Source organism: Nycticebus coucang, chromosome 14, assembly GCF_027406575.1.
Source record: "Nycticebus coucang isolate mNycCou1 chromosome 14, mNycCou1.pri, whole genome shotgun sequence".
Taxonomy (NCBI): Eukaryota; Metazoa; Chordata; class Mammalia; order Primates; family Lorisidae; genus Nycticebus; species Nycticebus coucang.
The window spans coordinates 16,490,696-16,504,114 of record NC_069793.1 but is presented as its reverse complement, the minus strand read 5'-3'; the positions used below and the strand labels follow the sequence as shown (position 1 = coordinate 16,504,114).

The 13,419-nt window shown below is 37.8% G+C and overlaps 2 protein-coding genes across 2 annotated transcripts; both read left to right on the top strand.

Annotated features, from left to right (window-relative positions):
• Window positions 1–379: 379 nt before the first annotated feature.
• LOC128565407 (olfactory receptor 5L1-like) lies at window positions 380–1,315 on the top strand. Its single transcript, XM_053561833.1, has one exon. The coding sequence runs from the start codon at window positions 380–382 to the stop codon at window positions 1,313–1,315; it is 936 nt and encodes a 311-aa protein (XP_053417808.1).
• Window positions 1,316–11,339: 10,024 nt separating this feature from the next.
• On the top strand, window positions 11,340–12,275 carry LOC128565416 (olfactory receptor 5L1-like). The gene has a single exon (XM_053561842.1). It carries the CDS (start codon window positions 11,340–11,342, stop codon window positions 12,273–12,275), a length of 936 nt encoding a protein of 311 aa, XP_053417817.1.
• The last annotated feature ends 1,144 nt before the right edge of the window (window positions 12,276–13,419 follow it).

Below are 13,419 nucleotides of genomic sequence, written 5' to 3'. Positions count from 1 at the left end.
AAACTGCCTGGGAAAAAAAGAATTTGAATTTCACAGAGCAACAAGACTAATTAAGCGATACTTTGACCTCTTTTGTAATTATTTAGTGACAGCTCTCAATTATGAAACCTAACGACACGAATTATACTGGGTCATATAATTCTCGGTGCTTTCGTTTGCTCTTAGGACTGTGAATTTTATGCATCTATGTTATACAATTAAACATTGACTGAAATTATGCTAAATTTCACCAAAAGTGCTATTACTGTTGATAAAATTAACAAAACCTCTTTATTGGATATATTTTTGCAGGATACGGACAAAACTCAATTTCGGATCAAGTAGTAGAGAATGACATTTAGGTTCCTTTTTCCCGTCCAATGCCAAATAATATGGGGACATGGGCAAGGAAAACTGCACCGCTGTGACAGAGTTCATTCTCCTGGGATTGTCAGACGCCCCTGAGATACAAACTTTCCTCCTACTGATTTTCCTCTTCATCTATGGAGTCACCGTTTTGGCTAACCTGGGTATGATGGCACTCATCCAAGTTAGCTCCCGGCTTCATACTCCCATGTACTTTTTCCTCAGTCACTTATCCTTTGTAGATTTCTGCTGCTCCTCAATCATTGTGCCCAAGATGTTGGCTGATATTCTCAACAAGGACAAATCTATATCCTTCCTGGGGTGCATGACACAATTCTACTTGTTTTGCACATGTGTGGTCACTGAGGTCTTCCTGCTGGCAGTGATGGCCTACGACCGCTTTGTGGCCATCTGTAACCCTCTGCTGTACACGGTCACCATGTCTCGCGGGCTCTGTGTGGAGCTGGTCTCCTGCTGCTACCTCAGTGGGACAGTGTGCTCTCTCATCCACTTGTGCTCAGCTCTGGAGATCCCGTCCTACACATCAAATGTGATCAACCACTTCTTCTGCGATCTGCCCCCTCTCCTGAGTCTTGCTTGCTCAGATGTCACTGTGAATGAGGTGCTGCTGTTCACTGTGGCCGCCTTCAGTGAGATCTTCACCATCGTGATCATCCTCACTTCCTACTTGTTTATTCTGGTCACCATCCTGAGGATTCGCTCTGCAGAGGGCAGGCGCAAGGCATTTTCCACCTGTGCTTCCCACCTCACGGCCATCGTGGTCTTCCATGGAACGAGCCTCTCCATTTACTGCAGGCCCAGCTCTGGTGACAGTGGGGATGCTGACAAAGTGGCCACAATGTTCTACACTGTAGTGATTCCCATGCTGAACCCCCTGATCTATAGCCTGAGGAACAAGGATGTAAAGGAAGCTCTCAGAAAAGTGGTGGGCTCCAGAACACATTCCTAGAGAAGATTTTATTAGCAGGATTTTGATTCCCAGGTGAAGACACTTGGTGAGGATTGCTGCAGTGTAAGAATGGAGAAAAGAGTAAGAAACTTTATACTTATGAGTGAGTTTTTTTGATTCACTGACATTTGGGCCTTTAAATTTGAAGGAGCATATTGAATATTTTCAAAGTTTGCATCAATTTGTAATGTTATAAAAGGTTATGTTTAGTACCATTATTAAAATGCATACTCAGTTTGCTGTTATACGTTCATAATTCCATTATGAAAACTATGATTTCTTTCAATATGAAAGTTCTGTCATTATATAATGCAGATCACACTGTTGTAAAGCAGTACACATATAGAATGAGAATTCTATATATGTGCATATCTTTTTCTTTTTTATATGTGTTATTTATTTGATTATTCTATTATTATTTTGTTTTTGTTGCCACATCCAGGGTTGTTAGAACTTTGTACACTGTTACCAGATAAATTAATATAAATTATAGCTATTTAATGGCTATCTCAGAAGAACTGTTATAGAAGCTGGAAGCGTGTCTTCTATTTTACTCTTCTGCCAGAGATCTGAAGCACATCTCTTCATTGGCCCCTGACTTATACATGGCCTTGACAGTACATTGCACTTCCCTTATGATGCTGCATTATATGTGCTTAAATGAAGCATCTTTTTGTGTATCTGTAGTGATTCTTAAGAAAGAATAAGGCTTGAAAATCCATATTTTTTAATGTTGTAAAGTAATGTAACTTCTTCAATTCTTGGTATTCTTCATTTTACATCGAGTAATACAACAAATGTTTCATTTTAATAGATCAAATTTTCACAACTGTGTACTCACTGACATTCATAAAGTACTCAGTGGATACTTAAACGAAGTTTTTTAGGCCTGGGTTACTTAACTTTTATTGCACTATACATGGAATACGGATTTTTCTTATTAAATGGATGGTTGAGTAAATCCTGGCAAATTAATGTTAGGTATATTGAAATTAACGTATGAATTTAGAGCTCTTCGAGGGCCTTCAAGAATTATTAATTGGCCATAATGTTATATATGTTCTGTCAGGATTCTCTTGGGAAAACAAATGACCACCGGAATTGACTATAAGGAATTTTAGCTGTTAGGGGCCTGAAAGGGTACAGGGCATTCTGTGTACAGGCAGCTCCAGTTCCAGTCATCTGACTTACATGCAATCACACTTACAAATCGAGACAATTAAAGGGAGTAGGCCAACGTACCTGTTTCAACATACATGCAAATTCTATTTAGAACAAATCTGTAGAACTGACCTCGTTGGTAACCTGGGGACTGCCTGCATTAACTGAAGGATCATTAACTGCTCTAAGTAGCTATTGCTCTTGACGCCAGAGGGCAGTGGGGAGGAGGGTGGTCAGCAGAGCTTCAGAGCACAGAAGCAGTGCTGTGAGCAGCTTTTAGCCCTGAAGGAGGAGACAAAAATCCCAGTGTACCTGGGCCTGTGAGGCTGGGCTGGACTCAGAAGTTTTCCCCTTGGTGGCACACCCTGCAGGGGCTTTGGACACCCAAGAGGACTGTGCCAGACTATTGCTCCCACCTCTGAGTAGAGTGCCATGTGAAGCTGCAAGAAGACACCAAGCATCTAAAGTGGCTGGAATGACATTAACAGCAACTGAAAAATCTAAGGAAGAAATTTCCTTCTTGACTCCTCTGCCTTTTCTTCTCATCCTTTCTTTTTATACCTCCTCCCTGTCCCCCTTTCCTCTATGAGTTAGAATCTAACAGGCCAGCTGGAAGAGGCACCTGGCAAAGTCACTTTCCAAGCCACATCAGCAGAAGCACAGCCCAAAGAATAGGAGGGAGGACATGAGAGTGAGACCGGAGCCAAACACACACAGCTTCTGTGCGAATGTGTTCATGATGCCGGGGTACCAGGAAGGGTTGCTTTTACCTGCGTTCATCTCACCAGGAGTGTATAAATGTTTCCATAGCTGAACTCTTTAACTATGTGTTAACATTCTCAGACTTATTCCTCAAAAGAACACATAAAAATAGCCACATGTACATAAACGATGCTGAACATTAATAGTCATCAGAGAAATAAAAATCAAAACAATGAGATAGGATGGCATCCCAGTTACAATGACTTTTATCCAAAAGGCAATAATAAATGCTGGTAGGATGTGGAGAAAGGGTAAGCCTGTACATTGTTACTGGGAATACAAATTAGCAGGAAAACTATGGAAAAGGGTACGGAGGTTCCTCAAAAAACTAAAAATGGAATTATTGTATGACTCAGCAATCCCAGGTCTGGGTATGAATCCAAAGGAGGGGAATTTAGTATATTGAATAGATATCTGCACTCCTGTGATTATTGCAGCATTATTTACAATAACCAAGGTTTGGAATCCACACAATTGTCTATCAGTGGATAAATGGATAAAGAAATTGTGATACATATACACAAAGGAATACTCGATAGCCACAAAAAGGAATGAAGCCCTACACTTCCCAACAACATGGATGGTAATGGAGAAAATTGTGTTAAGTGAAATAAGATAAGCACAGAAAGAGAAATCTTACAAGTTCTCATTCACATGTGGGAGCTAAACATTAAAAGTAATTGATACCATGGAGTCAGAGTAGAATATACTTACCAGAAGCTGGGAAGAGTAGGCTGCAGAAGGGTATATTGGGGTTGGTTAATGAGAGGAAAAATATAGTTAGGTCGTTAGCTAGAATGAACAATATTTGACAGCACAACAAAGGGACTATAACTTACAATAACTTAGAAAGTCCTCTATAATAACTATAAGACCAGAATTGGAATGCTCCTAACACAAAGGAATGTTACATGCTTAAGCTAATGGATACTCTAATTACCATGATTTGTTTAATTCACATTGTATGCCTGTACCAATATGTGTACTATAAAGATATACAGCTATTAAGTACTCATAATAATCAAAAATAAAAAGATTAAAAAAGGAATGTCTTCACAGATTAAATATTGATTGAATGTGATATTTGAAAAAGGAATGAGCAGAATTTAAGGATATACATTGTAGGAAGAAAGGACTTAAATTCAGCAGAAAATAGCATGAATGAAATCCAGGAGGCAAGAATGTAATATTGATAAAAGATCTAACAGATATTTTAATGACCTGACTAGTTATGAAGTGTGTGTATACGTGTTGTACTGTGCATAAAAGTAGCTGACATTAATGGAAGTTGAATAAGATGTGGTCTGTGGTGAATGTTCTTTTGAAGGGGCACATTTATGTATGGCAGTGTGATAAAGTAAGGTGTGCCTAAGAAATGACAGATCAGATCTTAGACAATCTTATGCCAAATTGGGATGATGAGTGCTTGCCCAACTCCTATTCATGCTGTTATTCTGCCTACAAAAACATCACAAACAGTACCAATCCTTTAGGCACTTTTTTTTTTTTCCCCTGGAGAATAGAAATAATCTCTGACTCTTTCACAGAATTATCACCTAACTTTAAAAAAAGTGTTTGGAGTAATATGAAGTACTCTAACTACCTATAAAATTTATTGAAAATGAAAATAAAATCACGGAATTATAAGCATGAAGACTCATTTAGCACAGCAAATTACAAATGCCTACTCTTGTTTCCCTTAATAACTCGCTTTTGTTTGAGTAACTTGTGCCCCCTTCTCCTCTCTGCTTACTAAGTCCAGACAAAATTGCAAACCCATCATCAACAAAACTTCCTGTTTTTTTAAGGAAGAAAAATAAACCAGGAACAATTCTACACAGGGTTAACAAAAGTATGAGCAATGCTCATATTATTTCAAGTTTATGATCATTATATAAATGTTCACATCATAGATATTATCTGATGAGGAACAAATTAGTTATCGTATGTGGAAAATCAAACATCAGAGAAAGCTATGTTTTATATACTGGATGTCCGATGAATAAACGTTTTTCTCTTGACCTTGGTTTCTCTGAGTACTCAGATCGTTTTTAATAACATCTGCTAGTTATGCAATTTCTAATTTTCTTTGACAATAGAACTTTTTTTATTAAATCATAGCTGTGTACATTAATGCGATCATGGGGCACTATACACTGGTTTTATAGACACATTTTCATCACACTGGTTAACATAGCCTTCCTGGCATTTTCTTAGTTATTGTGTTAAGACATTTACTTTCTATATTTACTAAGTTTCACATATACCCTTGTAAGATGTACCGCAGGTGTAATCCCAACAATCACCCTCCCTCCGCCCACCTCCCCCCTCCCTCTCCTCCCTGTCCCCCTTCCCCTATTCTTGGGTTATAACTGGGTTATAGCTTTCATGTGAAAGCCATAGTTTCATAGTAGAGCTGAGTACATTGGATACTTTTTCTTCCATTCTTGAGATACTTTACTAAGAAGAATATGTTCCAGCTCCATCCATGTAAACATGAAAGAGGTAAAGTCTCCATCTTTCTTTAAGGCTGCATAATATTCCATGGTGTACATATACCACAATTTATTAATCCATTCGTGCATCGATGGGCACTTGGGCTTTTTCCATGACTTAGCAATTATGAAATGGGCTGCATTCTGGTACAAATATCTTTGTTATGATGTGATTTTTGGTCTTCTGGGTATATTCCTAGTAGAGGAATTATAGGATTGAATGGCAGATCTTACAGATATTGAACCAGCCTTGAGACCCTGGGATAAAACCGACTTGTTCCTAATGTAAAATTTTTTTGATGTGTTGCTGGATTCTGTTTGTTAGGAAATATCTATATCTATATCTATAAATATCTATAAGTATAATTCAGCACATAAACAAATTAAAAAACAAAGGCCATACGATTCTCTCAATTGATGCAGAAAAAGCTTTTCATAATATACAGCATCCCTTCATGATCAGAACACTTAAGAAAATTGGTATAGAAAGGACATTTCTTAAACTGATAGAGGCCATCTACAGCAAAGCCACAGCCAATATTGTATTCGATGGAGTTAAATTGAAATCATTTCCACTCAGATCAGGAACATGGCAAGGCTGCCCATTGTCTCCACTGCTCTTTAAAATTGTAATGGAAGTTTTAGCCACCACGATTAGGGAAGAAAGGCAATCAAGGGTATCCATATAGGGTCAGAAGAGATCAAACTTTCATTCTTCACGATGATATGATTGTATATCTGGAAAACACCAGAGATTCTACTACAAAACTCTTAGAAGTGACCAAAGAATACAGCAGCGTCTCAGTTCAACATTCATAAATCGGTAGCCTTTATATATACCAACAATAGTCAAGCTGAAAAAACAGTTTTCCCCAAGCCCAGTAACACTATCACTCTTCCAGGCTCCCTGTGGTCTTTCTGAAGGTATTTGCTTATGTGGATAGGTCTTGGATTAGATGTTCCTGCAGAGGGAAGGGAGCTGGAGGTTTCTGTTTGGAATCTTGCTTTGCTCACCCACTTCTGAAATTCTGGGAAGGTTACCACAAAGACTTCCCCAAATCACATCGTGTAACATTAAAGATTATCTGTTATTATTCAACATAGAGACAAATTTGTTTAAGCACTATTTCATAAAAATGTTAGTATAATATTTTAATATAGTGTTATCTTGTGTGATGTAAATACGTTCCACTAAAGGCTTAGTGCTTCAGATTTAAATTATTCAAATTAATTTCAATCAAATATTTAACTGTTAAACAACTATTAAAATCACTTCTCTCCCCAAGTCTAAGATAAATATCTAAGAAAAGCAACTTTCCTAGGAATGGCTTTCCATGTGAAATAAGGCATATCTATCAGTAATGTTCTTTATGGATGCACTTTTAACTTTTCTGTCATACAATTCACATCTTTTATAGGGGTGAATATTCTAAGAATAGTGCGGTGGAGCATTAAAAATAAAATTAATAAGGATTAAATAAAGGTTTTCATCATTCTAATATATATCTGAGTACATCTGGTATACTATACATGCATATGCACTATACAAATACATATATCACATGCTTATACATATACTATAGCCAATAGTTAATGGACATATTGATTAGAATACATGTCTAGTGCCATGATTTCCCATAAAAATATATTTACACACACTAGAGAGAAACAGGAAGTCATACGCCAGGACAGGGATTCAAAGTGTCTTGGATAAATAAAATCCAAACTGCATGGGTACCAACATTTTAAGTCATCCACAAGGTTTAGATTTAGGAGGATTGATTTTCTTTTTCTCAGGAGAGTAATTCACATAGTTAAATGTGAAGGTATTACAGAAATCAATTGCTTGTTAAGAGTGAGAGAAAATATACATGAGCTATGTGTTTATGATTTAATAAAAAAAAGAGTGAGATGAAAAAGAACATGAGATTCTAGATGAAAAAGGAGAACCAGTAAAGCTCTTTCAACTTAGGGAATTCTCAGATAAATCAGTTTTGGGAAATCACACATGGATTGTTGAGAATTTCAAAGCCAATTGCCTGTAACTCATTGCATCCCTAGAATTCTTGAATTGTTTGGTTCTGTAGAGATTCTGTAGCTGGTTCTTTGAACACTAATAGCTCAGGTCTACGCTGCTATACGTAGTCAGGAAAGGAGCAGACCGAGGGTATCCCTGAGACATTCCCATGTAATGACCTCTGGTGTTTAACAGGGAGTGTGCCACCCCAGAACCTCTCTGGAGCTATGTTCTACCTCACGGTCATATGGGTGGAAGAAACCAATCAACAACATAAGCACTCTGTATGCCTGGGAGTCTGTGTGTGACTTTGGGGAAGTTAGATCTGCTGAGCCTCACTCACCTCATTTGTAAAAGGGGATAGAAGTCCTGACCTCTCTTATTTATATACACATGAAGTATGTTACTAGTTGTCATTAGACTAGTATCTTTCATAGAGGAAAAACTCAGTAAATATGAGAGACATTGTTATTATTCTCCATAAAAGAGGGTAATTGTCTTCACCCCTATTTGGTATTTGGAAGACCTCTGGTGTGGCTTCAGATCCTCCATCCTTTAGGAAGGAGCTTTTGAGTATATGGCAGACAAAGTTCATATGACCTGATAATATATTTCAATATATTTCATAACAGAAACGTGAGTACTAGCTCACAGAGGCTAAGCTTGGATGTAGCAGTCAGTGGCTTATAATTTATCATGGACTCTGAATGTAACTGTGTTACATTACAATAACATGTACCAGGTGGGAGACCCCTTCCCTCTCTTTTATATTCCATAGTAGTCAATAATAGTTGGCGTCTCAAGAGAGTTATTTTCTTGCTATGTGGTTGGTATTCCACAGAGATCAATGACTGTTTGGGGAACTTATGGAATCCAGGCCCCAGAGAGTCACACACACAATTATAAAGCCCATAACATTTTCCATCATAGTATATTCAGAAACAGGGTAAGCAGCATCTTTCCAATATTTTGGTTGGTTGAGGAATTTTGTATTTTGAGGAATGGAAATGAAAAATATTTTCTGGGTAATGGAAGCTTTATGAGTTTTCCTCATTAGGTAATTTTTATAGTCCTGTGTAGTAAAAAAGAGGAATTTTATGAAAGGTAATAGTTATCAATTCTTTTAAAATCTATTTTTTCTTCTCTTTATTAGATATTATTTTATTAGAATTCATTACAATTACTCTTAACTAGAATTTATTGTTGTTAGAGGGCGTGTGTTTTCAGCACTCCTTAATGACAGTATTTTTTCTCTTTGTGTGCTAAGAGACTGTTGGGAAATGACAGAAATCTGTGGAACCCAGTATCTTAAAACAGATACTAGCATGATAGATAAACAGTGTGAACGGTTGGGATGAAGGCTGGTTTTCTCTCTCCCTCCCCTTTCCTCCTCTCTTACCCTAACTCCATTCATAAAGGGTGGTCAGGATGGCATTAGATTCTCTGGACTGTAACCTTGGTGCTGAGGTTGGCCGTGTGCATCCTGTAGGACTATTCATGGAGGGACATGGACAGGTGAACCACCCCAAAGCAGAGAAAAAGGGATCATTTTAGCTTTATGTAAAGCCCTTGGAAATGTCTCTCTATGGCAGGCTTCTCAACTATGGTGTTATGACATTTTGGTCCGGATAATGCTTTTTTTTTTTTTTTTTTTATCATGGGGCACCATACACCGGTTTTATAGAACGTTTGACACATTTTCATCACACTGGTTAACATAGCCTTCCTGGCATTTTCTTAGTTATTGCGTTAAGACATTTACATTCTACATTTACTAAATTTCACATATACCCTTGTAAGATGCACCGCAGGTGTAATCCCACCAATCACCCTCCCTCCATTCTCCTCCCCCCTATTCTTGGGTTATAACTGGGTGATAACTTTGGAGACTTTACCTACTATAATGCTTTCTTTGTCGAGTATCTGTGGAGTGGGGAACCCTCTGGTGCATAGTAGGCTGTTCTGCTGCACACCCACTAGGTGTCAGTAGTACTCACTGCCTGTTGTAACAACAATGTCTCCAGAGATTGACAAATCTCTTCCTGGAATTAAATGTTCTCCAGGTAAAGATGTACTGCTCTATGGTAAATGAACATCCCAATTTGTCATCTTTAGACATGAAAATGATAAGGATTTTTCAAAATTATCATCTGCTTTAAACTCAAGAAAAGACAAATAGCTTACTTTTCCAAGCCATTGGAAGAGAGAAAACCACATCATCAGAACAATTATTCATTTACACACTAGGATTTAGGAATAAATTAATCTGTGCATCTTTGAAATAGGTTTAAGGTTGGAAAAAGCACCAGGCTGTGTTAGGTTGTGTAAACTACCAGGGTGTGTCAGCCTGTGTTGGTCTCTCTTTCAGCTCATTTTTCTACAGGAATTCCCCTGCCTGGTGCCTCTGCAGTCACATAGCTATCTATGAAGGATTGGCTGAGGGTGAGGGTGAGAGTAAATGAGGGGCCACTCATCCTCTCCGCACATGTGCTGTATGCCAAAGGTTTGGAACGTATGAGTTCCTCATTGGAAAAAATTATATGCTCCTTCCTCACTTCACCACATAATACTTCTGTTTGTGAGAATCAGGCAAATATACAGATTCTTTATGCACACAGATGCTGTAAGGATTAACGTGTAATGCAACTTGTGTGTGTATACATAATATTTTGTCTGTCCTATCCATTTTTTCACTTTATGTTTTATCATAGTCATTTTCCATGTTACGAAAATGATACAAGATTTTAGCCACACATTTTTATCACATCTACTATATAGTATAATTTTGATCATTTCCCTCTTGTTGAACACTTTATTTCTAAGTTTTAATGTCATAAATAATGCTACAATGCAGCCATGTACATTTTTAAAATAAAAATCCACATCTCTGATCAATTTATCAAATAGATTACAGCAGTAAATTTGTTCATAAACAGATCTTTTAAAGGCTGAAGAGTCACGGTTAAGGCCATGTTGCAGTGAAGACTTTCATTTTCCTGAACCATGGCTGACACAGAATAGAGTTATTAGCAGAATCACAAAGCAAATGTTATGGAGTAAATGTGAACATGGAGTGTGAAACTGCATTTCTCCATCTCAACTGTAAAAACAATACTAAGTACGTTTATCTCTCATTCCTTCTGTGGAAAACTGAGGAAGAGGTACTTAAAAGGTATTACAAAAATTGTTTCTTGGGATCTGAATATTTGGAAACTGCCTGGGAAAAAAAGAATTTGAATTTCACAGAGCAACAAGACTAATTAAGTGATACTTTGACCTCTTTTGTAATTATTTAGTGACAGCTCTCAATTATGAAATCTAACGACACAAATCATACCGGGTCATATAATTCTTGGTGCTTTCGTTTTCTCTTAGGACTGTGAATTTTATGCATCTATGTTATACAATTAAACATTGACTGAAATTATGCTAAATTTCACCAAAAGTGCTATTACTGTTGATAAAATTAACAAAACCTCTTTATTGGATATATTTTTGCAGGATACGGACAAAACTAAATTTCGGATCAAGTAGTAGAGAATGACATTTAGGTTCCTTTTTCCCGTCCAATGCCAAATAATATGGGAATATGGGCAAGGAAAACTGCACTGCCGTGACAGAGTTCATTCTCCTGGGATTGTCAGACGCCCCTGAGATACAAACTTGCCTCCTACTGATTTTCCTCTTCATCTATGGAGTCACGGTTTTGGCTAACCTGGGTATGATGGCACTCATCCAAGTTAGCTCCCGGCTTCATATTCCCATGTACTTTTTCCTCAGTCACTTATCCTTTGTAGATTTCTGCTACTCCTCAATCATTGTGCCCAAGATGTTGGCTGATATTCTCAACAAGGACAAATCTATATCCTTCCTGGGGTGCATGACACAATTCTACTTGTTTTGCACATGTGTGGTCACTGAGGTCTTCCTGCTGGCAGTGATGGCCTACGACCGCTTTGTGGCCATCTGTAACCCTCTGCTGTACACGGCCACCATGTCTCACAGGCTCTGTGTGGAGCTGGTCTCCTGCTGCTACCTCAGTGGGACAGTGTGCTCTCTCATCCACTTGTGCTTAGCTCTGGAGATCCCGTCCTACACATCAAATGTGATCAACCACTTCTTCTGCGATCTGCCCCCTCTCCTGAGTCTTGCTTGCTCAGATGTCACTGTGAATGAGGTGCTGCTGTTCACTGTGGCCGCCTTCAGTGAGATCTTCACCATCGTGATCATCCTCACTTCCTACTTGTTTATTCTGGTCACCATCCTGAGGATTCGCTCTGCAGAGGGCAGGCGCAAGGCATTTTCCACCTGCGCTTCCCACCTCACGGCCATCGTGGTCTTTCACGGAACGAGCCTCTCCATTTACTGCAGGCCCAGCTCTGGTGACAGTGGGGATGCTGACAAAGTGGCCACGGTGTTCTACACTGTAGTGATTCCCATGCTGAACCCCCTGATCTACAGCCTGAGGGACAAGGATGTAAAGGAAGCTCTCAGAAAAGTGGTGGGCTCCAGAACACATTCCTAGAGAAGATTTTATTAGCAGGATTTTGATTCCCAGGTGAAGACACTTGGTGAGGATTGCTGCAGTGTAAGAATGGAGAAAAGAGTAAGAAACTTTATACTTATGAGTGAGTTTTTTTGATTCACTGACATTTGGGCCTTTAAATTTGAAGGAGCATATTGAATATTTTCAAAGTTTGCATCAATTTGTAATGTTATAAAAGGTTATGGTTAGTACCATTATTAAAATGCATACTCAGTTTGCTGTTATACGTTCATAATTCCATTATGAAAACTATGATTTCTTTCAATATGAAAGTTCTGTCATTATATAATGCAGATCACACTGTTGTCAAGCAGTACGCATATAGAATGAGAATTCTACATATGTGCATATCTTTTTCTCTTTTATATGCATTATTTATTTGGTTATTCTATTATTATTTTGTTTTTGTTGCCACATGCAGGGTTGTTAGAACTTTGTACACTGTTACCAGATAAATTAATATAAATTATAGGTATTTAATGGCTATCTCAGAAGAACTGTTATAGAAGCTGGAAGCGTGTCTTCTATTTTACTCTTCTGCCAGAGATCTGAAGCACATCTCTTCATTGGTCCCTGACTTATACATGGCCTTGACAGTACATTGTACTTCCCTTATGATGCTGCATTATATGTGCTTAAATGAAGCATCTTTTTGTGTATCTGTAGTGATTCTTAAGAAAGAATAAGGCTTGAAAATCCATATTTTTTAATGTTTTAAAGTAATATAACCTCCTCAATTCTTGGTATTCTTCATTTTAACATTGAGTAATACTACAAATGTTTCATTTTAATGAGATCAAATTTTCACAACTGTGTACTCACTGACATTCATAAAGTACTCAGTGGATACTTAAATGGAAGTTTTTTAGGCCTGGGTTACTTAACTTTTATTGCACTATACATGGAATACGTATTTTTTAAATTTTTCTTATTAAATGGATGGTTGAGTAAATCCTGGCAAATTAATGTTAGGTATATTGAAATTAACGTATGAATTTAGAGCTCTTCGAGGGCCTTCAAGAACTATTAATTGGCCACAATGTTATATATGTTCTGTCAGGGTTCTCTTGGGAAAACAAATGACCACCGGGATTGACTATGAGGAATTTTAGCTATTAGGGGC

What these genes read in the sequence shown, in the direction of transcription:
- LOC128565407 (XM_053561833.1), top strand. Translation starts at nt 380, where the DNA reads ATGGGCAAGGAAAACTGCACCGCTGTGACAGAGTTCATTCTCCTGGGA.
- LOC128565416 (XM_053561842.1), top strand. Translation starts at nt 11,340, where the DNA reads ATGGGCAAGGAAAACTGCACTGCCGTGACAGAGTTCATTCTCCTGGGA.